The following is a 26,609-nucleotide window of genomic DNA, read 5'->3' as shown; positions in this document are numbered from 1 at the left end:
GGCGTGTGGAGGGCTCCGGGCCTCTTTCCCTCGGCCCCCCCTCCCCAGGTGGCGGGGGCAGAGCCCAGAGCCTGGTTTTCTGCCAGGGAAGCCAGCAGGCGGCTGTTTCACACACTCCGACAGCAGCCGCCCTTCCTGGTTCTCAACCCCTAGCGGGAGGTGCTTGCTTGAAGCCGGGCGCTTGGAAGGAGGCGGGGAGGTCTGCCGAGGTCTGGAGGCGAGGCAGTGAAGGAGGAGGAAGGCTGCCTCCCCCTCTCCCAGGTCCCCCTGCAGCGCCGGGCTGTGACAGGCCAGCGCCTGGGACTCCGAGGAAGCTGCTTACATAACTCAGCCGGACTCCCGGCTTCCTCTTGCATTGCTCCCTGGAGGGGCCACGCTGGAGGCACCGCTTTGCTTTGATTCCCTGGTCCGAGAGGTCCTGCTGACCATCCCCCTGCCTCAGGCGGCGGCGGTGTGTGCTGCCCACACCATCTCGGCAGGAGAGCCGTGTGCCGGCCTTCGTGCAGGCCCCAGGCTGCCTCTGCGCCCTGCCTGCTTCCCACGCTCCTGGAGCGGAGCTGCCAAGGGGAGAAGCCTCATTAGAGGAAGCAGGCCGTGTCCTGAGCTCATTTGCCTGCCAAGGGCTCAGAGGGGAGCTGACCTCTCTGCCATCAGAGGAACAGAGAGGCAGCACTTCTCAGCTTGTTCCCCTCGGTTCTACAAACATCGCTGGGTGCCAGGCCCGGACGTCCACGCGAGGCACGTTCCCGAAGCCGGATGGCCCCCCGCGGTGGCGAGTGTCTCGCCCGGGAGGGAGGAAGTTGGCTTAAGGAGCAGCTCTGCTTCTGTCTCCCACCTGAGCCTGCCCTTTCTCGCAGGCTGGGGCCTGGCCGTCCTGGGTTCGGGGGTGGCAGGGCCCTCGTGATGAGGACACACGGGGGTGCCCCTGGGCTGGGTGTTGTCAGCTGCGCTGTCCTCCCAAGGAGGTTGCCGTGAACAAACACCTCTGTGAGTATCTGCCACATCACAGGCCTGGGGCCGGGCCCCCGAGGTATGAAGAGGAAACAGACAAGTCTCAGCCCTTGTGCTGCTTAAAGCTTTTGGGGGGAGAGGAAATAGATCATTCCAACATGCTATGAGAAGGGGGGATTGGTTTACACCGTGGGCAGAGCAAGCCCAGTAGTGGGGGTTGGAGGCAGCTGCCCAGAAAGGGAGGGCGGGGGTCGCTGTAACAAGGTCTTGGAGGCAAGTTTGACATGAACCAGAGGTGACACTTGTCTTGGTGGTGCCTGTGAGCGATGTCCCCAGCGGGAACTGACTTCCTTCACCAGATTCTCAGGACGCCACTCTGTGCCAGGCGCAGAGTCGGATGCTCAATTCAGCGGCTCTCCGTAAAGGTTGTCCTGGGACTGCAAACATTTAGGGGTGCAAAGTGAAAGTTCTCCCAGGTGGCATCCCAGTGAATGGTTGAGCCTGAACAGAAGAGACGTGGCAGGTGTAAGAGGAGACACCGGGCTAAGCAACTCCTCCATGGAAACCAGGGGCTGCCCTGGTCTCTGCTGGCAGAGGGCAGGGGGAGTAAAGCCTTTCCTCCAGCCAGGAAGACCCACCAGAGGTCATTCAGCTGTTCTGGGAAGGAGTGATGGACGTGCAAGAGCTGGGAAACCGTGTCTTATGAGAAAAAGCTCTAGGCTTGGGGCTGGGATGGGGACAGGGCACAGGTACCACCTGCAGCTCTGAGGGCCACCTCTGGGAAGACCCAGGCCAGGCGGTGGTGGTGGGGGTGGCATGGTAGACAGAGGGTGCTCGTCTGGGCTTCTCACCTCCCCTCTCTCAGTAGGTTTGTGTCTGTGGGCTGAGTTTTTCAGCCTCTGGGCATGGGGTTTCCATCCCTGCTGTGTTGTATCTGTGCTCATGAAAGCGCCCAGCACATTAGCAGGTTGATTTTTTTGTGGGTCTCTATAGCTCCAGGGCAGTGGAAGAAACCCAGAAGCATTTTTCATCTCCGGGAGGAGAACTTTCTCTTTTTTTTTTTGGCAACAGATTTTAATTTCCTAAAAAAAATGACAGAGATGATCACAGGGCCTAATGGAGTGGTTAATATGCACATATTCATTTTTCATCTGATTTAGAGTGCTGACTTCAGCAGTAACGTCGCCCTGTACATACTTGAAACAATCCAGCCGTCTCTGATGGTCACAACCTTTTGAGTCAACGTCACAAAAAAAAAAAAAAAAGAAAAGAAAGAAAAAAAATTCTTTGAAATCTTTAGTAGAAAAAATTCTTTCAAAGAGCCATGACTGGAGTTCCCATCGTGGCTCAGCGGAAATGAATCTGACTAGCATCTGTGAGGACGCAGGTTCAATCCTTGGCCTCGCTCAGTGGGCTAAGGATCTGGCGTTGCCATGAGCTGTGGTGTAGGTCACACATGCAGCTCAGATCTGGCATTGCTGTGGCTGTGGTGTAGGCTGGCAGCTGTAGCTCTGATTAGACCCCTAGCCTGGAAACCTCCATATGCCGCGGGCGCGGCCCTAAAAAAGGAAAAACAAACAAACAAACAAACAAACCCATGACCCAGGCTGAGACTGAGGCCAGACCCAGGCCAGCTTCCCTCCATAGGAGTGTAGAGCTGGGGTGGGACGGTCCCAAACTCCAGGGGGAAGAGAACCCCTCAGCTAACCCGATGGTGATGGATACATGTCCCCAGCAGCACAGGGCTTTTCTCCTCATTTCACAGCCACCAGCTCAGTCCCAGCCCCACTTCTGGCCTGGACTATTGCAGTGGGCTTCTGGCTGCTCAGTCTAATCCCCCCAGACCCTCTTCTTATTGTGAAATGCTCCTCTGACCCTGTCCTCCTCCGGTTTAAAAACCAATCGGTTTTCCCCTGCCCCCCTTTCTTAGGGGACAACCCACGTTCTTCTGGTGGCGCTGGAGCCCCTCCCCCACGCTCCTTTCCCAGCTCCCCCACCACGCAGCCCACACTCTGGCTACGCTGACTCTTTTGGATGTTCCTTCGCAATCTTTGTATTTTCCACCCGTCTCTGGCTTTGTTCAAGCCCATCTCTTGGTCCAGAATGCCTTCCTCCTCTGCCTGGTGAAACCTCCCTTGTTTCTTTCTTCTTTTGCCTTTTTAGGGCCGCACTCGCAGCATGTGGAGGTTCCCAGGCTAGGGGTTGAATCGGAGCTATAGCCGCCAGCCTATGCCACAGCCGCAGCAACTTGGAATCCGAGCCACCTCTGTGACCTACACCACAGCTCACGGCAACGCTGGAGCCTTAACCCACTGAGCGAGGCCAGGGATCAAACCCTCATGGATGCTAGTCAGGTTCGTTTCTGCTGAGCCTCAACCGGAACTCCAAACCTCCCTTGATTCTTAAGGTTGAACCTAAGCTCAAGACAGTTCAGTGGAACCGCACTGGCACTTACTCTGTGCTTGGGTATCACACCTTCTTTAGACTCCGTGCTCCCTGCCCAGGCAGAGTCGATGCCCTCCTCCTCACTCCCTGGCACCTTGCAGGCTTCCAGGATGGTGCTTTGCAGCTTAATGGGCCGCTGTCATGTCAGTTTCTTGTGCTAGAGGGCAGGCGTGTGCCCGGTACCTCTAGGACAGCCTACCCAGCCCCCCCCCCCCCCAGGCTGTTACAAGCAAATAAATGGGGGCCAGATTAGGTATGGGATTGGGGGCGGTGTAGATTTTCTCTGGAGGAAGTGAGCCCTGAGCTGCTGACCCATAGGAGCAGCTTTTTTCCTTCTTCTCCCTTCCGCCGTAGCTGAAAGAAAACAGCTGAACCCACCTGGGAAAAGGGAAATCCATATACATTTTGACCTGGGGGTTGGGATCACCTAGCCTGGCGACAATTAAGTAAGGCACGTGCCTTCTCCCTCCTTCTCACCCTCCCTCCTTCCCTCCTTTCCATCCACACGCATTTTCCGAACCTCTAGGACATGCCGAACACGGGAGCTGCGAGATTGATGAAATCAAACACGTCTTTCTATTTTTTGGTCTTACTGTTCATGATGGAACCTGCCCTTTGTCTCATTGGAGTCCGAGTCTTGGCATGTCCTGTACAGCTCTGGGTCGTGGGGCGAGTCACGTCCCTTTTCTGAGCCCTGGTTTCCTCGAGCATTCCATGGAGGGGATGCTATGCTCCCCGTCAGGTTGAGCTCGATGATGTGTGTGGGGTGCTGAGCAGGTGCCTTTGACAGTGGTTCCTCCTGGCGTGGGAGCTGCTCCGACTGCGGGCTTCTTGAGGGTGGGTGGCGACCAAACTCAGTCCTAGAGCTTGGGAAGCCACTCAGTGTGGGGTGAGTGGGGACAGTTAGGCAGTCTCCCTGCACTGGGTTCTCCATAAGGGTTTGTAGGATGGATAATGGATATGGGGGTGAGGTGGGACATGGACCAGCAGGAGCACGCGCCCCGCAGATTGAGAGGAGGTCTTGGTCTTTTTAGGGCCACACCCACGGCATATGGAAGTTCCCAGACAAGGGGTTGAATCGGAGCTATAGCTGCCAGCCTACACCACAGCCACGGCAACTCGGGATCTGAGCCACGTCTGCAACCTACACCACAGCTCAAGGCAACACTGGATCCTTAACCCATTGAGCGAGGCCAGGGATAGAACCCGCATCCTCATGGATACTAGTCCTGTTCTTAACCCGCTGAGCCACAGTGGGAACTCCTGAAAGGAGGTCTTATGAAGGGTCCGGAAGGCCCAGCAGATAGAAAGTGAGAGGCGGGCACGGGGCCCTCTGCTGCTTGGCGGGGAGGACATGAGGCCCCGTGTCTGTAAGGCTGTTGCTTTCAAGCAGGTTTCAGGCTCCTGAGGCCCATGCTTGCTTCCTCAGGCTCCACTAAGGCCCTCGCTAATGTCCACCTTCTCCAGGAGGGCCTGTAATAAGCTGGAGGCCTCTGGGCCCTTCATTGGCGGTGTCCCACTGCCTTCCGAGCTGTCCACTCCACACTGAGATGAGACCGTGCAGGGAGGTGAGAGCAGGGCTGCCGCCCATTCTTCAGCCCAGGCCCGGAGACCGCGCTGGGCCTCCGTTTCCCCTCCTGCCAGGGTGTTTGTGAGATGTTGCTCGTGAAAGTCCCCTTGGCGTGTCTAGCATGTAGTAGGTGCACAACTAGTGTCATTTGTTGTCGCTTCTGCAAGGGGACTGTCAGACTTGTTCTGCATGCCTTCCAGGGCTGTTGTGGGGGCCCCGTGGGATGTGGGACCATGAGCAGCCACGTCATAGCCTTCAGATGTGTGCGGACCGAGTTCTCAGAAGAGCGTCACCTGCCGGCCCAGGGTTCCAGGCGCAAGTGGGGGTGGACCCTGCCCCCCCCAGGGTGGGAGGACCTCGGGGCTGTGCTCCGGCATCCGTGTGAGTGCCCAGACCCTGCAGGCCGGCGGGCTCGGCTGCTTCTGAAACCTTGGCAAGAGAGAGGTGGACAGACAGACTCGGGAGGGTTTAGTAGCAGCAGGACACCTGACAAGAAGAAGGAATGTTCCGGAGCCTCGTCTGTCTGTTGGGCTGGAGGCAGGGCCTTTGTGCAGGCGGGTTGTGCTCAGATCGCCTCTGGGCCCTTCCTCCAGCCCAGAGGCGGATTCACCGTGAGGCTGGTGCCGCTTCAGCTTCGGGCCTTCACGCTTCAGGGACCTTTCGGAGGCCTCGCAGTGTGTCCACGGCTCAGGGAGGTTGTGAAATGTGCAAAAGAAAGAAGATATTTTTGCATTCTTTTTTTTTTGGTCACAAATGGCTTTTATTATGTTAAGGTATGTTCCCTCTATACCCACTTTGATAAGAGTTTTTAATCTCTTTTTTTTTTAAAAAGAGGGTTTCAGGCCCATTCAAGTGTGGATCTGCCCCTGCTCAGACCAGGGGTGCTTTGTGCCAGGAGGTTGGTGCCACCTTGCTGTGTGTCCTCAGGGAGGTTTCATCCCATTGTGAGCCTGGTCGTAGGTTAGAGCCCTCCCTGCCGAGGTGGGACCCAACAGGCCTCAGGGGAACCAGTTCTGGGCCAGGCCAGGCCCTCAGCTCCTGCTAGTTGTGTCAGTAAGACTGGAAAGGCCTCTCTGCCTCAACCTTACTCATCTGTGAAATGGACACTCTCCCTACCTGAAAAGGCTGTAGAAAGGCTTAAATAATCTACCAGGGATGAACCTGCCTGGTACAGCGCCAGGCTTAGGTGGGAGCTCAGTAAGTGTTGGTGGGAGCTGGATGGAGTTGGCTCGGGAAGCCCATCCCTGCCTTGTGATGGAGCCAGTTCTGCTGACTGTCAGATTCACCTGTGCTCTGCTGTGCCTGGTGCTGGGCTCTGGGTGTGGGGATGTGGTTGCTGGGCCAGGGTGGGTGGGCTGATGAGCCAAGAGGGTGAGAGTGGTTATAGGCTGTGAAGTATGGCTCTCCGGGAAGAGGCCCTTTTGGGGAGGAGGGTCAAGTGGCAGTCTCACTGTCCCTTCCTGCTCCTGGAGGAGAGGTGGTAGGGGTGTGGGAGGGTGAGGAGCCTGGCCAGGTTTGTGCCTGGACGGGCTGAGTGGACCTTTCCTGCTCAGAAAGGAAGCCAGGCCCGCAGGGTATGCTCTTCCCGCTGCAGGTTCTGGGAAGGGCAGCTTCGTGGTCACCTCCTGCCCCTCCCAGCCTCAAACCCCAGTGCCCCCTCAGGGAGGGGAGGGAGGAGGGGCCTGGGGCAGGGGCTAGGAGGGACATGAGCTTTGGTGTCAGGCCACGTTTCAAATCCCACCTCTGTTGCTTTGTTATGTCTGTGACCTTGAGGCAGTTATGTATCATCTTTCTGAGTTTTTCTCAGTTTTCTCACCTTCAAAATGGGAGTGATAGTATCCTCTGCCAACACACCAGGCTTGTGATCAGGCCCGTGTGAGATCATGTAGAGCTTAGAACAGTGCCTGGCACACGGTGGGTGCTCAATAAATGCTGATTGTCCTTCTCTTCTGCCCCATGACCTTCATCAGTCTGCCTGGTACTCCACCCGTTTAGCCATTTGTGTGTGCCCACGGCTGGACTGCAAGCTCCCTGCGGGCAGGGGCTGTGGTTTTTCCTCCATCATCACGCTCCAGCCCTCCAGGGTACCCTTCGTATATCTTGAATTGGTTGGCGAGAAACGGCATCAGCCCAAAGGAGAGAGCAATAAGTTTTAGCCAGAAACTCACTGCGCACCTACTATGGTCCTGCCCGAGGCCTACTGTGTGCTCTCTGCCCCGTGGAGCTTGAGTGGCTGCTCGTAACTTGCTGGGACCCTCTGTACCAGTGGCTTTGTTTTCTTCTGCGCACTTAGCGCTCCTGTAGTCAAACCACTGTTTGGTTAAGCCTCCAAGCTCGGCCTCTCCCCACTGGAATGCAGGGACCACCGGAACTGCGTCTCCAGGTCCCAGCGCTTGGCACAGGGACACACACATATTTTTGGTGGCTGTCCTTTTCTTTCCCTTCTCTGAATTCAGGCCAGGTCATCCCTCGCAGCCCAGCCTCTTTGTCGCTGGGGTGAGTGAGTCACCCTGCCTCTTTCAGCTTCAGCTTCCTCATCTTTAAAATGGGTATAATGGGGAGTTGCCTTTGTGGCTCGATGGTTTAAAGAACCCAACCAGGAACAGCGAGGATGTGGGTTTGATCCCTGGCCTCGCTCAGTGGGTTAAGGATCCGGCATTGCTGTGAGCTGTGGTGTAGGTCCCGGATGTGGCTTGGATCCCACGTTGCTGTGGCTGTGGTGTAGGCCGGCAGCTTTAGCTCCTTCGTCCCCTAGCCTGGGAACTTCCATATGCCGCAGGTGCGGCCCTAAAAAGAAATCAAATCACATCAAATAAGTGGGCATCCTGGGGGGTCCCAGACAATCCAGGGCTCAGCCGTGCCAGGAACAAGGGAGGCTCCCCCCCACCGTCACGTCGGCTCCTATTTTTCAAATGATCTCCAAGAGTCGTTCCCCTTCTGACCTCAGGGACCTCGCCGCGTCCGGCTGAGGGGAGCCTGGGGAGAACATTCCCTTCCTTGCAGACCCTCTCTGCCGGTCTCACAATGGGTTTGGAGCTCTGTGCAAACTGTTTATGTTTCCCCAGCAGAGTTTATTGCCCAACCGGGCCTTCTGCAATTAATTACAAGCAGAGCAAATAGCTTGTCCCTGGGAGGCTGGGCTTGGCGTAAACATTTACATCCAGCCGGGGGCCAGCCCGGGGGCCAGCCCAGGGGCCAGGCTCCTTCCTCCAGACTTTGGAACAAAGAAGGATTAGAGGACTAGGGCTGGGGGGATGGGGGGGATGGGCTGGGGTGGGCTGGGGTGCCAAAGAGAAACAGCTTTTCTTCATCCGTTTTTCCTGGACACCTCTGCAGTCCTGGAGGTGCTGGACATGTGCTTTTTCTTCTCATCTTCCTCCGTACCCCACAAGGAGAGCCCCTCTTTGCAGACGAGGAAGTGGAGGCTCAGCTGCATTAAGGAATGCGCCCGAGGACACACCGCTTGTAGGAACGGCAGGATCTGAGGATGTCCAAGGCAGCTCAGTGGAGAACCATAGACTAAAGAGGGGGTGACTGTTGGGTGATCACCAAGGAGATGCTCCTTTGACTGTTCATTCACTCATTCCTCACCTAAGGGTTGGGCCCCTGTCAGGGATGAAGGGGGCCTGGGGAGGCAGCGTGATTATTAGTGACTAGCCTGAGACGCGGCCCCCACACTGGATGCTGGAAATGCCCTCGGCATGGCCCCATTAACAGGCTACCATTGGCTGGAGGAGGCTTCTCGAAAGGCTGGGAAGGGGGCGGCCCCTCTGGGTCTCTCGTGGTCATAGCCACCCCATCGTAAGCAAAGAGACGGCGCGATTGGAGGTAGTCTCCAGCAGAAAGGGCTGGCTCACGCATCCCAACGCAGGGATTCAGGCGGGCATAGTGGGGCCCCTGGCAAAGCGCTGCTTCTAGTGCATTTATGTCTGAGGGGTTAATGACTGGCAGGGGAGCCCTCACTGCTGGCCTGATTCTGGCTCCACCTCTGGCTGTGAGTTCTCTGTTTGCTTGTTTTCTTCTTCTTCTTCTTTTTTTTTTTTTGTCTTCTTAGGACCACACCTGCGGTATATGGAGGTTCCCAGGCTTGGCATCCGAGCCGCATCTGCGACCTACACCATAGCTCACGGCAGCGCCGGATCCTTAACCCACTGAGCAAGGCCAGGGATCGAACCTGTGTCCTCATGGATGCTGGTCAGATTCGTTGCTACTGCGCCACGAGGGGCGCTCCGAGTTCTGTGGGTTCTGAAGGCCCTTTTGGCCCAGCAGTCCCTCGTCCACGCTGCAGTCCCGCTGTGCGGATAGATTTCTGGAGCCGTCTGCTGGGGGTCATCTTCTCTCTATGCCGGGAGGAAAGCTGAGACCAGGGAGGACAAGGTACCTGTTTTGATGCGGCGGGCCTGGATGCTGGACCCCCTGGGCTGGGCAGGTGCTCAGGCCTGAGGCTTCAGGCCAGGCTGGAGACTGGGACTTCCGCCGAAGCCATCTATTCTATGTCACCAGCTCACAGCCCAGAGCCTGGTGTGTGGTAACTGATGCCCAAGAGAGGTGTGACGGGGGGAGAGCGAATGGCTGGTGGGACATGCAGACGTAGGGAAGGACACTCTTGTCTGGGAGGCAGGGGCTGTCAGTCCAAGTCCCTGTCTCTGCCATGAACTAATCTTAGTGTCCCCGTCTGGGAACCAAGCGAACAATAGTCTTCACCCCCAAGGTCGTGGTGAGAGGATCAAAGGCAGCAGGAGATTGTTCACAGTGGACAAAAAGTACAAACAGATGGCCCAAATGTCCATCGGTGGCTGCATGGGTAAACAAGTTGTGGTCTCTCTATTCCGTGGAGTATTATTCAGCCATAAAAAAGAATGAAGTATTGGTGTGTTGTAACATGAGTGAACTTTGGATACGCTGTGTTATGTGTAAGAAACCAGACACAGAGGTTACATTGTGCGACTCCCTTTATATGAAATATCTGGAATAGGTATGTTCACAGCTGCAGAAAGCTGATGGTGGTGCTGGCTGGGGGCTGGGCGGAGGGGAGGCTGGGAGAAGAAACCGCTTAGGAGTGATGGATGTTACTGTGGCGTGATGGACCTGTTTTGGATCTAGGTAGAAGTGGGGCTTTTATGCAACATAGTGAATCTAATACATGCCACTAATTGTTCACTTTAAAATGGTAAATTTCATGTTATGGGAATTTCACCTCCATAAATTATGTCTTTAAATTGCTAAAAAAAAAAAAAAAGGAAGGAGTTCCCGCCCTGGTGCCGTGGGGTTGGGAATCTGACTGCAGCGGCTCTGGTTGCTGCAGAGATGCAGGGTTGATCTCTGGCCCGGCTCAGTGGGTTAAAAGGATCTGGTGTGGCCACAGCTGTGGCTCGGATTCCGTCCCTGGCCTGGGAACTTCCATAGGTCGTGGGTGCAGCCATTAAAAAAAAAAAAAAAAAAAAGCATGATGAGGAGGGGTAACTGGAGATGAGATGTTGGGCTGTTGGAGAGAAGATGGGCAGAGCAAACAGCTGTGACAGGGGAAAGGTGTCCCGTGAGTGGCACTTTGGCAGCCTGGTTAAGACCAGGGATTCTAGAACAAGATTTCTCTGGGTGAAAAGTGATGGGTCCTTGGGCAGGTCATTCAACCCCTCCTGTTTCAGCATCCCCATCTGTTAAATGGGAATAATGAAGTGTTAATTATGGGAATCTAAATCTTTTATTATGGGAATCTTAAAAGTTTTCTTGGAGTTCCTGTTGTGGCCCAGCAGTTAAGGAACCCAACGAGTATCCATGAGGATGCAGGTTTGATCCCTGGTCTTGCTCAGTGGGTTAAGGATCCAGTATTGCCGTGAGCTGTGGTGTAGGTCGCAGACTCGGCTCGGATCTGGCATTGCTGTGGCTGTGGTGTAGGCTGGAAGCTACAGCTCCGATTCGACCCCTAGCCTGGGAACCTCCATATGCTGCGAGTGGGGCCCTAAATAGCAAAAAACAAACAGACAAAACAAAACAACAAACGTTTTCTTGACGATTAAACGAGTTAATATTTGCAAAGTGCTTAGAATAGAGCTTGGCCTCAAGTAAGTACTGCGTAAGTGCTGGCTACTGTTATCACTCATTCACGTTTTTATGTATTTGTTCACTCACCGAGCACCCCCGCTGAGCCAGGCCGCAGCTGTGAGCGTGACTCAGGGCCAGCTCTCAGGAGCTCCCCCACGTCCCGGTACCCTTCTCCCTCTCGGTGCTGGCAGCTTCAGCTGTTAATGAAAATTGCCCGTCACTTCCTTCTGTAGAGCTGCCTGAGCAGGCACCATCTCCCCTGGGATTGGGCAGGCCTCCTTTCGAGAACTCCCTGGGTTTGGGGCTGGAGCCTTGGGCTTGGAGGGGAGGCTTGCCCAGGCCTCAGTTTCTCCACTTGTCAAGGGAGGGGCAGGCTGGCGGAGCCCCGGTGTTCTTAGCGCTTTCCAGCCTCCAGACCTCTGAGCCACACTGTTCACTGGCCTGTGTTTGGGATGTTCATTGAGATTTAATTTATAAAAAATAGACGGTCTTTTGGGGGCTGGCACTGGGGACAGTAGGGGTGGAAAGATCCTGCCTTCGGGGACTGGGCTTCTGTCTCCCTTTGGGCACAGCCAGCCCCGTCAGTCTCCCCAGCCCCCAGGAATCATTCAGGCTGAATGTGACTGCAGCTCTCCTGGACTAAAACAGTCTGATTTTAGTCGATGCCCCTTGACCGATCGGTCACCCCCCCACGGTGGCACCTCTTCCGCTGCCATCCTTAGTCCGTCACCAATGCATGATCGTATGTCCCATCCTTTCTCTGTGACAACCAAGACACACACACACACACACAAAATCACTGGGCCGCTTTCACTCCCACTCCCCCCAGTGAAGGCTTGCTCAGCTCTTGTACCCACTCCCAGCCAGCACTGCCCTCCGACGCCTGCATCCCCCCAACTCACTCCAGCCGTCTACCCTCCTCCTCCCCCGCCCCCTCCTTGCTCTGTCTCCACCTGCTGGCTTCCTTTCCAGACACTTGTCACCAAGATTGTTTGTCCCAGGGCAAAAGGACAGAACAGTTGTTCCAGGAAGGAGCTGGCTCTCTCTCATCTCCTTTGAAAAACAAAATTGCATCTTGAGTAGCTTGCGTCAGGCATTCCAGAACTCCTCCCAGGTGGAAAGGCTGGACCAGAAGGGCAGGGCTGCAGTGGACCGGGCGGGCCCGAGGAGGCAGGGAGGGCAGAGCCAGGCCAGGACAGGCCCCCTGGGTTCTCAGAAAGCCCTGAGATGTCCCCCTCCTTTCTCCCAGATGCAGGCACCAAGCTCTCCCACACACAGATCCCGGCCCTGCAGAGCTTGGAATGCTGTGATGAGAGATGGTTTCCTTGCCTGAATGTTCATTTATTTAGCCCTTCATTCACGCATCAGTTCTTGCTCTGTGTCAGGCCCTGGCCTGAACCCTGGGGACACAGAGTGGGGTGGGACCTGGTCCCTGCCCGAGGGCTGATGGGGGAGGCTGCCGTGCACAGGGATCCCATGCGTGCGTGCGTGCGTGTGGCGTGCGTGCGTGCGTGTGCCTTTCATTCTTTCATCCCCTCATCAGCAGATGCTGGCGGAGCGCCGGCCATGTCCCGGGCACTGTTCTAGCACTGGGGCACCTGCTATGACCAAAGCAGGTGCGATGCTTCCCGGACCGGGCTGACGTTCTAGTGCTGTCATCCTAGAGACAAGAGTGATCAGAGTTGAGGGGACAGCTAAAGGACTGACATTTATCCTTCAGTAATTATTTTAAAAACACAAAACTCTTCACATTAGGACAAGGAGAAGCTACCAATCATCCGATAATCTCATCACTCAGAAGGAACCTTCAAAACATTTTTTTGGTCTTAGTTCTCCTGCTGTGTGTGTTTGTGCACACGTGTGCGTGCACGTGCCTGGTTATTCAGACGCAGGTGTGCGTAGACTGTACGGGACATTGGGGTTACTGCCTTTTTTCCCTTCAGCAATTCCCGTGTCGTTAACTTATCCTAATATCTGTGTTTGCTAACGACACATAAGAGTTCCGTGGGAACGCGCCACGGTTTATTGAACCGTCGCCTTATTTGGCATTTATATTATTTCCAGTTTTTTGCTATTGTAAATGATGCTGGAATGATTAGCTTCGAAGCCCTCTGATCACTTCCTGAGGGCAGAATCCTGGTGGTCCCAGAGGTCCCAGGCGCCGGTGGTCCCTCTCCCAGCCCCTCCCCCCCCGACACTTTTTGCCCCTAAGGGGCACCTTCTTTGCTGTGGGAAGAGGAGGGTCCCCCCCACCCCCAGGAACTCTCAGCATGAGCTGTTCCATTTACCTTTTGCTGCGGAACCAATCACCCAATAACAGTAGCTCAAGACAACAACATTCATCTCCGGATCTCCTGGTTTCCGTGGTGCAGGAATGTGGGAAGAGGTCAGCTGGGCGTTTCTGGCTCCGGGGGCTGGGCTTGCAGCTGGCACGGGGCTGCAGCATCTGAGTGCTTCCAGCAGGACCCGGTGATACTGTCCCTGGCACCTGGCCTCGTCCCTCCCCTTCTCTCCCGTGGCTTCGTCTCTAATCTGGGCCACCTCATTTCTCACCTGGATGAACAATAGCTACTAAGCACATTGCACTCACCACAGCCAGCTGTTCACACACATGACGCTGCTCATTCAACTCTCACTACAGCCCGAGGAGGCAGGAGCTGTCGAGATCTCTCTTCCAGCCAGCGAATGGCAGATCCTGGATCTGAACTCCAGGCCTCATTGTTAATCCTGGCCCCTAACTGGTCTTCCTCTGTCGGCCCCCATTTTTCAACCCAGTGGCTGAAGTGAGTGGGTTTTTTTGTTTTTTTGTTTTTTCCTTTTGGTCTTTTTAGGGCCCTACCCGCGGCATATGGAGGTTCCCAGGCTAGGGGTTGAATCAGAGCTGTAGCTGCTGGACTACACCACAGCCACAGCAATGTGGGATCCAAGCCACATCTGCAACCTACAGCACAGCTCACAGTAATGCCGGATCCTTAACCCACTGAGTGAGGCCAGGGATCATGGATGCTAGCTGGGTTCGTTACCACTGAGCCATGATGGGAACTCCTGTTGACTATTATTATTAATAATAAGAGCCAATGCATATAACTAGGTGACGGGCACTCGCACATTTATTCCTCAGAACAAACCGATGCAATAGGCCCTATTGTCAGCCCCTCTTTTTAGAAAAGGAATCCGGCTGAGGGAGGGGAGTTGGTTGACTGGTATCCTCTAGCAGGTGGAGCGTTCAACCGAGGCGGACTGGTTCACTGTGATTAAAAAAAAAATGCGAATGAAAGAAGGACCTCTGGAGTTCCCATCGTGGCTCAGTGGTTAACGACTCCAACTAGGAACCATGAGGTTGTGGGTTCGATCCCTGGCCTCGCTCAGTGGGTTAAGGATCCGGCGTTGCCGTGAGCTGTGGTGTAGGTCGCAGACACAGCTCGGATCCCACAGTGCTGTGCCTGTGGTGTAGACTGGCGGCTGCAACTCTGATTAGACCCCTAGCCTGGGAACCTCCATACGCTGTGGGTGTGGCCCTGGACGTGCATCACCACAGTGGTGGCAGGGACGTGTATGGGGAGGGGGTGTCCCTTCGGTAGGGAGAGAAAAGGTCCCTAGACAGGAAGTGGACCTGCTTGGGGGCCCCTCTCCCCATAGGACCCCAGGGTTGGCTGCCCCCCTCCTGACCATGCTGCAGGCCTGAGGGAGGAGGGTGCCTGTAGGGCAGGGTCGGGTGGGGTGGGGGTGGGGGTGAAATTCTCTCCCAGGTGTTGAAGTCCTGCTGGGGGCCTCCCTTCACCACTTGGAGGGCTGTCCTTCCCCTCATGCCTCCCCTGAGAGGGAGTGGGGACGGGAGAGCCCCTGTCGTGCAGGTGAGGGAGTGGGGAGACCCAGAGCCTTCAAAGGATTTGTCCAAGTCCCAGAGCCCAGGTCCTGGCGCATGTGTGTGTGTGTGTGTGTTTGTGTGTGTGTGCAATGGGTGGGGGGCAAAGATGAGGCCTCCCCCCCCAGTCCTGACTCCTATCTCCGCAGTGCATCCTGTCAGAGGAAAAGGCCTCCCTAAGGCTTGGTGGACCAGCCCTAAGTGCCCACGAGTCCCTGGTTGTCTCGAAATCAGAGCCGCCTGGCTGCCCGCGTACCCTCCTTTGCATTTCTTGGGTTTCCCACCGGATTGTGGGTTTCTAAGGGCGAGGCCCGCACTCCCCCAGCAGATGAGTCTTGCTGCACGGTATTTTCAGAGTGCGTGCTCACTCCGGAGCCAGAGTCCAGCCCGGCCCAGAGTTCTTCGGGAAGCGTTGCTGCCTGAGGGGGTCTTGAAGGAGCGGTGGGGCCGCCAGGTAGAGCCCCATCCCCTTCCTCCCTGAGCCCTGGCCCCTGTGGGCTGGAGCTGGGTGCCCTGGGGATGGATGGGGCCTCCCCCCGCCCCCGGCAGGGCCACCTGGCTTCCAGAGCCTCCAGCCCTGGACGCCTTCCCAGCTGCCGACCCTCCAAGGCCCCAGCTCCGTTCGCTGACTCCTCCCCACGGGTCTCAGTCTGCTGGGGATTCTGTTTTGGTTGGAAAAAGGAGGCGGAGGTGTTTGTGTGTCTGGCTCCTTCCTCCTCTCTCATACCTCCTCCCTCCTGCCTCTCAAGATGTTTCCTCCGCCAGCCTGGCTCCCCTCCAGCGCTCCCCTCCTTGGCTTTTGCGGGCTGTGGCTTCCAGGGGGCGCCCTTAATGCCTTCCGCCCCAGGAGGGATCCGCGGGGTATGCACTTCAGGGTGGGGCACACTGCCTCCTCCGCTATCTAAAGCTCGCATCTCCCCGGAGAGGAGGCCAAGGCCCCCCCCCTCCCACCCCCGCACCACCTCTCAGGACTGCCTCCTGCTCGTGGCTCGTCCCTTTCCCTCTCTGGGCCTTGGTTTCCTGGGGAGCCCACAGCCACGGAGGCCTCTTGGCACAGAGGCACATGGCATGTCTTGTGTTTTGTTGGTAGTGGTTTGGCGCTGCTTTGCCAAGGCTATTGGGGAGCTGCTCCCCACAACGGGGCAGGGCCTGGAACATAGAATTTGCACTACTTTGCCGTGTACCCACACCTTTTCAAGTCTCCAGCCGCGGTCTCATCATTCCCCAGGGACCTTCACCAGCCCCATCTCTCTCTGCCCTCCTGGCAGAGGCTCCCAGGATGAAGCAGACTCATACCCTGGCCCGACAGAGCTCAGTTTGGGGTCTGGCCGCCCCAGCACCTTGCACTGTGCCTGGTGCAGGGCAGATGCTCAGGCAATATTTGCAGAATGAGTGGCTGGAGGAGCAGCTCTGGAGGCAGAGGCAGAGGGCGGTGTGTTGGAGCTGTCAAGACAGACCAGGTGCTGAGAGAGGACTCCTCGGAGGAGGTAGAGCTGATCTGGGGTTTTGAAGGATAGATAAGAGTTGGACAGATAGGTAGGGTGGGAAAGTCATTCCAGGAAGAAGGAGCATCCCATCCACACCCTGAAACAGACGGTGTGTGATTGGGGGCGTAGGGTCTGTGTGAGCACATGGCTGGAGGCAAGGCTGGAGAAAAGGGCCTGCATGTGGAAGGACCCTTTGACCTGGGGGCAGGCACCCTGGCCTTCTGGAAGGAGGCCAGCAATTAGCCCCTTTGGCTGGGTCCCAGGTCTTCGTGTTGCAGGCCTGGCCATGGAGGGCAGCCAGGCCATGCGGGGAGGGCCCTGGGGGTTTGCCAGGGCTTGTCAGAGCTTGTCAGGGTTTTAGACTGTGTGACTCAACCCAAAGCTACCGGTTCTGCTCCCCTGGGCTGAGTAGGTCGTGGGATTAGAACCTCTCAGGGCCAGCTGTTTGGAGCAGGCTTTGTGACCACATGTACGATAGAAGCAGGATCAGCTGTGGTCTCCGTCTTTCCTGGCCATGACCCTGGGCAAAGCATTGATTTCTTTATGCTTCGGTGTCCTCTACAGTAAAGGTAATAGAAGCTACCTCTCAAGATTATTACAGAAATTAACCAGGTAACTTGTGTAAAGTTTTCCTTTTTCCTCCTCACTTCTCTCTGCTCCCCTGCCCCCACCCCCCATCTCCTTAGCACAGCAAGACCTTTGGGCTTTGGCCTCACTAGGATTTGAAGGATGCGGGCATCCTGAGCCCTGAGAGCCCACCTCAGATCCCTCCTTCCTGGATGGAGAATGCCCCTGTTAAATACGCATGCTTTAGGCCAGTGGCTCTGGGCCTCAGGCCACAGCGCCAGCGTCAACATCACTTCTAGAAATGCGACAGTTAGAAAAACACGTTCCCAGGCCCACCACTCACCTCCTGAGTGGGCGCTCCAGGGGTACCCAGCAAGCTGGTTTTTTTTTTTGTTTTTTTCTTTTCTAGGGCCACACTCGTGGCATATGGAGGTTCCCAGGCTAGGGGTTTAATTGGAGCTGAAGCCACTGGCCTACACCGCAGCCACAGCAAAGTGGGATCCGAGCCGCGTCTGCGACCCACACCACAGCTCATGGCAATGCCAGATCCTTAGCCCACTGAGCGAGGCCAGGGATCGAACCCGCAACCTTATGGTTCCTAGTCAGATTCCTTAACCACCGAGCCATGACAGGAACTCCAGCAAACTGGGTTTTAATAAGCCTTCCAGGTGATTCTGACACAGGCTCAAGCATGAGAACCACTGCCTTGGGGGCACGGAAGTCCGAAGGTCTCTCCGTGGCAGGAGCCTAGTTTTGGACCTGGGGTCAGAACACATCAAGGGGGCCTGACTGCATGGGCTTGTAGCCCGTGCAGTCACTCGGAGCCTTGAGCTCAGAAGAACCTCTGATTGGTTTAATGCTCTTCTGTCTCTGTCTTGACATCTGAAGACAGAGATGCAAGGGGCTACGCGTTTTTGTTTTGCCCTTGAGCCCGCGGATTCTGTCACCAGGCCTGAGTGATGGTCTTAGGTTAGCTGGGTCTCCTCTCTGAGGCTCACCATCCCCCTCTGTCGGGGAGGGGGCGTGAGGTTTAAGTGGAACGCCCAGGGGGGTGGGCATAGGTCCAGCAGTGGGCCTGGGCCTCGCTCAGGCCAGAGTGTGTGGCTCCCCGAGGCCACGTGCCAGCACTGGGCTCACCTCTGGAGATGCAGCAAACAGACACTGGCCTTGGCTTGATGGGGCTTCTGGTCTGGAGCGGGGAGACAGATGCAAGAGATGCACACAGTGAGAACTGCTCTGAGGGTGCCTGATGGGGGGATCTGGCCTGGCTGGGGGTCAGCGGAGGCTTTCTCAGGACAATGAGCAACCGTCTGAGCGGGAGTGGATGAGGACTGGGTGTGGGCTGGACAGTAGTGTCCGGATGGAGGCAACTGCCTTCTGCTGAGCTCTTTTCGGAATTATTAATAACAGCTCTCTGGGGAGGCTGAAGGGAGAGAGAAGATGGTCAGGCGGCTGCCTCAGGGGCCTCGTCGCCCAGATTGGGCTCTTTCCCTTCAGAAAGGCCCTAGACCGCATGCATCTGGCGCTGGGAGGGGGGCCTCCTGCCGCAGGGTGGGGACGTGGCTTCGCCAGCTGGTGCCGCAGGCGAGTTCTTCACCCCCTGGAAGCCTAGGCTTTTCTCTTGATGCACACGGGCCCTCTTGTCCCCTGTCGGTGGCGGTGGCGGTGGCGGGGCTGGGGTGCTGGTCCAGGAGATGAGCTCTCAGATGGCCCGGCTCAGCGCCACCTTGAGGCAGTGCTCAGTATGGAGTCGATTCCCCTTTGTGTCTGTCGAGATGCAAGTGGGAGCCCAGGCTTGCTCCTTTCTTTAACTGTGAGGCAGGTGAGGCTGACAAGCCGTTTCCCAGAGATGATCCGCTGAGATCAAGGACTGACCAGCGTTGGGAGCCCAAGAAGCAGTGGCTTTGGAGACAGCTGAGTACCCATTTCTCCCCGTGCCTTCCCGGGCTAAATGAAACCCACCAGCGATGTCACAGAGGGGGTGAGCTCTCCCATGGGTGTCCTGGGTCCAGGTGCCCCTCTGTCAAGGGTGCAAACAGCTTTCATTTATCGTAGCCTTCGCTGCAGCAGGCCTTCACCGCATTCATGGAGAAAGTCACTGTTCTTCCCTCTTTAGAGGTGAGGGTCATCTGGTGACCCTCTCCTTGTCCAGGGTCACCCAGCTCGTGAGTGGCAGACCCCAAAGTCTGCCAACTTGGCTCCCATAGTGACACACTGTGGAGGGAGGGGCAGGTCTTGTCCTTTCTGGGCCCCGCTGTCATCATGCATGCCCCGAGGGGTTGGGACTGACATTCTCGGGGCCCCTTCAGCTCCCGTGTCCAGGCCTGTGTGTCTGGGGAGGGGCGTCTGTGCCCTGGGGTGTTCTGCCATCTCATCCCCAGGCCGCTGTTGTCTCGACTGTGTAGGAACGGGCTCGCTTACCCAGGTCCTCTGGGCTCCAGCCTCCCAGGCCTGCCACCCAGGGCCGACCCCTGGCCCTGCTCCCTCCCCCTTACCCACAAGGAGGAGCAGGGGTGGCCAGGACTGGTGGTTTCTCCATGCGTGGCCTGGGGCTGGGGCGGGGCACAAGCCTGTGGGAGAGATTCTGAAGTGGGAAAGAGTTTGATGGCTCCAACCAAGCTCTGTGTGGCTGGAAGATGGGCGTGTGTGGTGGAGGGGAGCTTGGAGTGGGGGAGCAGAGGTGCCAGACTGCAGAGGGCTTGTGGGGAGCAGTTAAGGGGTTTGAGGCAGAGGAGGGACCTTATCAGGTCCGCCTCGAGAATGACTGAGAAAGTACCAGCTAACGTTTTCACCCTTAACACCGTGTCAGGCATTCAGTAGCCGTCTGTCAGGTTCGATGCTTTTCGTGGTGACAATCCGTCTGAATTCCCGGATCCTACTCCTACCAGCTGGGGGTACTTGGGCCATTCACTAACCTCAGGACCTTATTTTCCGCACCAGTAATACAGGAAGAAAGATAAGGAGCCTTCTCCCGGGGATTTTCCTAGGATCAAAGTGAGAGGAGCCCAGCCATACAGCCAGGGCCCTTCCTCTGTGTCACCTGCCTCCCTGCTTCCCCGTTGGGGGCTGGGTATTCCTCAGCCACTGGCTCCACAAGGCCCCAGGCGCAGTACAGCCCTTACAGGCAGGGTCTTACTTCCCAGATCCCTTTCCTGACCTCAGCCTTGGCCCTGCAAGCTGCAGACCTCTGCCTCCTCCTCGGACGCTCGCCCGGCCTTGAAGCCCTGGCCAAGGGGCTCCCAGCCTTAAGAGCCCGTGGAAATTCCTGGTGCGCCAGAGTGATGCGAGGGGAGCGTGCGGGACCTGCGGATGGCACGGGCCTCCTCCGAGCCTCCCTTTCCTCATCTGCAAAATGGGAATGAGAATACCTGCTACGTTATTAGTCTCCTGTGGCTCCTGTCACAAGTGACCACAGTTTCAGTGGCCTAAAAACACACGTTTATTCTCATGGTTCTGGATGTCAGAGTCCCAAAATAGGTTGGCAGAGCTGGTTTCCTTCTGGAAGCTCCAGGGGAAAACCATTCGTTTGCCTTTCCTGGCTTCTAGAAGCTGCCTGCATTCACTGGCTCCTGGCCCCTGCTCCGTCTTAGAGCCGTCGGCGCAGCATCATCCTCACGTGGGCTTTCCTCTCTCTGACCCTCTTGCCTCCCACTTCCAAGGACACCTGTGACTGCACTGGCTGTACCCCGATAGTCAGGGTAATCTCCCCATCTCCAGAGCCTTGACCAGATCACATCTGCAGCGTTCCTTTGGATCCCGTGAGGTAACAGAGACCCAGCTCCATGCATTAGGATGCCAGCATCTCAGGGGGCCAGGATTCAGCCTGTCACACATTCCTTGCAGGGCGGTTGGGAGGATTTAAGTGAGACGAAATGCGAGAGGCTCAAGCAGGACTTGGGACATGGCAGACGGTCCCTCCCTTCATTCATTTCCTCTCCGTCCTCTCTCGGGGCCTGTCCCTCCTGGTCTATAGTACAGAGAGGCCCGTTCCACCTCCCGCAGCTACAACACGGGCGGGCAGGCTGTGCCCTGAGCCCAGCCTGCAATTCATAGGAAGCAGCACACTGGGCGCTCTGCCCCCCAGTGCCCCCCGCGGCCCTCGGAAAAGCCCCCCTTTTCCCCGTTCCATGCCACCCTCCCCGGGGGGGGGGGGCAGGCCTCCTCTCAGTTCCTGGCCAGCCGAGCATTTCCCATCATTCCCAGGGATGGCTGATGGGAAGGCTGAGCTCACTGCTCCCTGGGGAGGGCGAGGGGTGGAGGGAGGAGAAGGAGAGGCTGGCGGTCGCTGCTTGGAGACTAGGGGAGAGGAGAGGCCGGGAGGGGAGCTTTGCCGTGGGAGAGGTGGAGACCTTGGGGTGGCGGGAGAGGGCGGGGCGGGGTCCACGCTGGGACCTCCTGGGCCCAGCCCTGGCCTTGCTGCTCTGTCCCCCTGTCGGCTGCCCCTCCTGAGAGGCCCCAGGTCCCGAGGCTCTGGATGTGTGCTGGGCGTGGAAGAGGGGGGTCACGGGCCAGCGGGGGCTGGGAGCAAGGGATTGGGCCTGTGCTGAGAAGAGAGCCGGCTCAGCCAGCTCATGTCCCGCCCCTTCCCTCTGCCCAGAAATCGGTACCATGTGTCATTTGGCTCATCGTCTGCCTTCCGTGTACCTCATTTTCCTCATTTGCATGTGGGGGTGGGGTGGGGGTGGGGGCAGTAGGTAATAACACCATTGTGGGATTTGAGAGGCAGTGATGTTGAAATGTACACGCTGCTGTGTAAGGATGTGCGCTTTCACGCAGGTGCACGTCCCTTTAACGTTCTCTCTCCTGCATCTCGAGGACCTGGCAAACTCTTACTCAGCCAGCTCAGATGTCGCTTGCTGTCTGTGACTTCCTCAGCAGCCCCCTGTCCATCTGGGAAGCGTGGACCTAGCTCCCTCCCAAGTTACCCGCTTTTTTGTTAGTTTGCTTTTTTGTTATTGTTTTTGTCTTTTGTCTTTTTAGGGCCGCACCCGAGGCATATGGAGGTTCCCAGGCTAGGGGTCAAATTGGAGCTGTAGCCGCCGGCCTACGCCACAGCCATGGCACTGTGGGATCCGAGCCGTGTCTGCGACCTACACCACAGCTCATGGCAACGCCGGATCCTTAACCCACTGAGTGAGGCCAGGGATCGAACCTGCAACCTCATGGTTCCTAGTCGGATTCATTTCCGCTGCACCACAATGGGAACTCCCCAAGTTACCCTCTTCGTAACCCCCTCTTGGTGCCTCTTGCAGGATCGTTGCTGGTTTGTGCATCCACCTCCCCAGCCGTGCGTGGGCGGTGCAGGTCACCACAGAGCCCTCTGCTTCTCAAGGTCACTACGGTTGTGGTAGAACAGAGGCAGGATGGTGAAGGCGCTGGGGCAGCTGGCCTCCCAGGGTCTGGCCTGGGCAAGGTCCCCACAGGGCAGTTTGGAGACGCTGCTCAAAGCAGATGGCCGGTCCTCCGGGGGCAGGAGCCCGTTGCTGTCTATGTCAGTGCTTGCGCCTGCTCCCCAGTCCTGCCGAGCATAGTCAGGACACGGAGGAGGCCGTGTTGGCCAGGAGGTTTCCTGAGGCCTGTGAAGCCTGCCAAGGGAGGGGGCAGAGTTTAGGGAGAGGCTGTCGAGGTCCTAAGGAGTGTGTCCCATAAGCTCATCACCATACTGCAGGGACCCCCCAGGAGGCCTGTGACCCAGTGCCTCGGGCCCACTAGATACACAGAGAGGACCAAATAAATGTTGGAAGATGCGGCGTGATGGTCAAAGGTGCGTCCACCCCCTTGCTGTGTGTTCTTGCCTGTGGTTACTTGTCCCCTCCCCCACCTCCATCTCTCCAGGGTTCTGAATAGCCTTGTTCATCCTGGCACTGCAGGTGTCGCTCAGTGCCCTGGTCCTACCATATATTGAACTGGGACTGTGGTCCAGGCCATTCGTTCCCCTCCACACCCTGGAGGTGGTCATGGGACCCCATTATCCAGGTGAGGACAGGTGCGGTGAGGAGCCATGAAGTGCCAGGGTAGAGATCTGGACCCTGTTCCCATGGCTCGTCCCTACTTCTTTCACCATTTGTGGGGCCTCCCAGGGGTTGGGGGACAGATGGCCTGAGCCTCTGGCTGGGGGCAGGTGGAGCTGGTTCCCAGTTGTAACTCCAGAGGGCTAGTGGCTCAGGCCCTCCCCGCCTCCCCTGCCCCCCAAGGCTGTGTGAGGAGCAGGCTGGAGATGGGCTAGCAATCAGGCTATGCTGCTGCGGCCCCGGGGTGTAGGTGCCCGGGGAGGGCGCTGCCCTGCTTGCTACCTCACTGATAGCAGCGGCTCTTGGCTGGCTTCAGTGTGCCCACTGCTTCCGCAAGCCTGTGTGTTCTTGGAAGTAATGGAAACGCATTTCTTAAAAAGGCTCGATATTTCAGCCTTGTCCTAAGAGCAGGCCTTCGTCTCTGCCCAGCTCTCTGGCCTCCCAGGAACGCCTCACACACATTATCTCCTCTCAGCTGCCCGGGCCCGTGCAAGGTAACCTGACCCGCACGGAGAGCCGGAGAACCCGCTGAACCCTGTCCATTGGGGGCCAGCTCGGGGCCACCCAGCCGGTCTGTTTATTGTGGGGATGGTGGCCGCGGTAGTGGTGGTAGTGTTTTCACCACTCACAGAGCTCTAGCTGGGATCCGGGGCCTTGCTTTACACACTGGACAGCTGAAGCTCAGGCTCAGGAAGCAGCAGGGCTGCCTGAGCCCAAGCCCTTGGCTCCCTCATGGCACACCGTGTCTGAGCCAAGCGCAGGCCCTGCCCCACAGCATCTCCCATCCGGGCAAGTAAACACCCACTGCATCCTGCCTGCCAAGGAGAGAGGTGCCCTCAGCCTGGAGGCTCAGTAAAGTCCCTCTTCCAGGGAATAACACCTGTTTCCCCCTTGAGTTATCCTCAAGATGAAACAGGAGGAATAAGGTACCTCACATGTGACAAATAAATTATTATTATTATTATTATTTTTTTTTTTTTTTTTGCTTTTTTAGGGCCACAGCTGTGGCATGTGGAAGTTCCCAGGCTAGGGGTCGAATCAGAGCTACAGCTGCCGGCCTACACCTCAGCTCACGGCAATGCCTGATCCTTAACCCACTGAGCAAGGCCAGGGATCAAACTGCAACCTTATAGTTCCTAGTCGGATTCGTTTCCACTGTGCCACAGTGGGAACTCCATATAAGATAAATCTTAAAGTAATTGTGGGTTTTTGAGTTTGCTTTCTCTTGCTTTAATAAAATCACTCAGAAATTTCAGATGAAGGATAGCTATGATTTTGAGACGGCTGATAAGCACATGCTTTCCGTTCGTAATACTGCTCTTTCAGAGAACCTCTTCTTCTGAGCTGTAGCACACGATGTTCAATACGGCGAGTATTTGGCTCGGAACCCGCTTAGGATAAACCGTATCTTTCAAAAGTCTCTCATTCTTTTCAGATCCAGAAGCACTGTTAGTCGATTTTCACTTCCTGATTTCTCAAGCAGATGGTTTGAGCTGCTGACGTTTCTTATTTTTGCTCTGTGACTGTGGGCAAGTTTCTTCTCTGTGTTTCTCCCTATCGAGAGTAGGGATCATGAGGATATTTCTCTCTGGGTTCTTGTGCAGAGTAGATGAGTCGAATACAAGTGTTTAGAAGAGTGCCTGCCTTGTATTAAACTCTTAACAAACATCAGTTATAATCATCATTATCATTATTGCGATTTCTTTTTTTCTTTTTTTGTCTTTTTGCCTTTTCTAGGGCTGCCTCTGCAGCATATGGAGATTCCCAGGCTAGGGGTCGAATCGAAGCTGTAGCCGCCGGCCTACACCAGAGCCACAGCAACTCGGGATCCGAGCCGCATCTGCCACTTACACCACAGCTCACAGCAATGCCGGATCCTTAACCCACTGAGCAAGGCCAGGGATCGAACCCGCAACCTCATGGTTCCTAGTCGGATTCGTTAACCACTGTGCCAAGACGGGAACGCCTATTGTGATTTCTTAATAAGAAAATACACCCAAATTTAGTTCTCAGATGCAGCCAGGTGGCTTTTCAGTGAACACCCCGTGTTCAGCTGACATTTGCAGAGTGCTGGCCTTCAGCTCGTCTGGGCCTTGGTTGTGGGGCTCAGCTGCTCCCTGGCTCTGCCCAGGGACCTGGGCTCCCGGCTCAGCGGCTGTCTCTTGCTCGCAGCCCCTAGGGCCCTGGGTGAGGCTGAGCTCATGAAAAGTGTCGGCAGAGCACTTTGTGGATCGATGCTAACTAATAGCAGCTCCCTGGAGCTGGCTCCTGTAGGGAAGATGATCGTGGAGGCGACTTGGCCCGGGCTCAGGGACGGCACCGGGGAAGGCCAGTGCTGTCCTCAAGGCAGGACCCCGGGAAGGCTTCTCCCTGAAGCCTCCTGCCGCTTTAGCCAGCAGCGGGGCGCTGAGGAAGTTTGGAAGTGGGCAGAGGGTGTTCCCGGCCACGGGGGGAGGAGGTTTGCCCCTTTAGTGGCAGAATCAAGAGCCCCCACATCTGGTCACACATCTGGCCTGCCCACTCATCTGGTCACTTGCAGGCCAGAGCTGGGTGCCCAGCCTGTCCTAGGTATCTTCTTGTCAGGGATCTCCTACCGCTATCTCTCGAGAAGTCAGCATTGCTGGCTGAAATAGACAGCTGCTGGCCTCTGCCCAGACGCATGGCTGTCTTAAGGCAGCTTCCGTTCAGTTGCGAGCATGGATGGGAAGTTGGCATGGGACCCCGTGTGAGGAAGGATGTGGGCAAGCCCCCCCCCCCCCCGCCCCAGTTCTGTCCTGCTCTGCGTCTTAGACTGAGCTCAAGTCTTTTTTGGGAACTGCTGAGGAGGCAGCAGACAGGGACTGTGCCCTCTGGGAGTTCCTAGTCTGATGGAGAGGCCCGGTCCTGTCCTCTGGAGAGAGACTGTTCTTTTTTTTTTTTTTGTCTTTTTAGGGCTGCACCCACAGCATGTGGAGATTCCCAGGCTAGGGGTCGCATCGGAGCTGTAGCTGCCGGCCTACACCACAGCCACAGCCACACCAGATCTGAGCTGACTCTGCAACCTACACCACAGCTCACAGCAATGCTGGATCCTTAACCCACTGAGCGAGGCCAGGGATTGAACCTGTATCCTCATGGATACTAGTTGGGTTCGTTAACCACTGAGCCATGATGGGAACTCTGAGAGACTTTGCTCTGATGGGGGAAATGAGGGTCCTGTTGCCTGGGACTCCCTCTCTGATGGAGGGGGCCTAGCCCTCTGATCCTCTAGCAGCTCCTGTCTGAGGAAGGAGGCATGGACTTTGTCTGCTTGGAGGCTGAGGGAGGAGTCACGGCCACTTCCCTGGGGAGAATTCTTATCTGATAGAGGAGATCGGACCTTGGTCAGTCGTCAGGAAGGCTCCCTGTCGCCCTGTCTGAGGGAGGAGGCTCCTCGTGTTCTCTCCCTTCAGAGCCCCGTTTGATGGCCTTTGCCTTGGCTCCCCCGTTCTTGGCCTGACTCATGGAGAGCCCGCGTCTGCAGGCAATAGGCACAGCGAGAGCCGAGCAGGGCGAAGCTGCTGTGGGGCAGGGAAGAAGGCAGAAGGGGGCGCTTTAGAGGGGCTCCTGTAGCAAAGGACGGTGACACGGGAGGTTTCCCAGTGGAGATGCCTTTCTCGGACAGTCTGATGGAAGGAGGTGCCTGCCGGTGT

At 56.7% G+C, this 26,609-nt stretch overlaps 1 protein-coding gene across 3 annotated transcripts in view; it reads left to right on the top strand.

Moving 5' to 3' along the window:
• The window catches only part of ARRB1 (arrestin beta 1), a 73,291-nt gene that overhangs the window by 9,648 nt on the left and 37,034 nt on the right, over nucleotides 1–26,609 (top strand). For 2 of the 3 annotated variants that reach the window (XM_047754306.1, XM_047754305.1), the window contains exon 1: nucleotides 16,860–16,972. The exons of the other annotated variant lie outside the window; for it this stretch is intronic. In XM_047754306.1, the coding sequence (XP_047610262.1) occupies nucleotides 16,875–16,972 (98 nt within the window). In that variant the 5' untranslated portion in view covers nucleotides 16,860–16,874. Of the gene's footprint in view, nucleotides 1–16,859; nucleotides 16,973–26,609 lie in introns of those variants that run through there. 3 annotated transcript variants of the gene reach the window in all.

Source organism: Phacochoerus africanus, chromosome 11 (genome assembly GCF_016906955.1).
Source record: "Phacochoerus africanus isolate WHEZ1 chromosome 11, ROS_Pafr_v1, whole genome shotgun sequence".
Lineage (NCBI taxonomy): Eukaryota > Metazoa > Chordata > Mammalia > Artiodactyla > Suidae > Phacochoerus > Phacochoerus africanus.
This window is presented reverse-complemented; position numbering and strand designations above follow the sequence as displayed.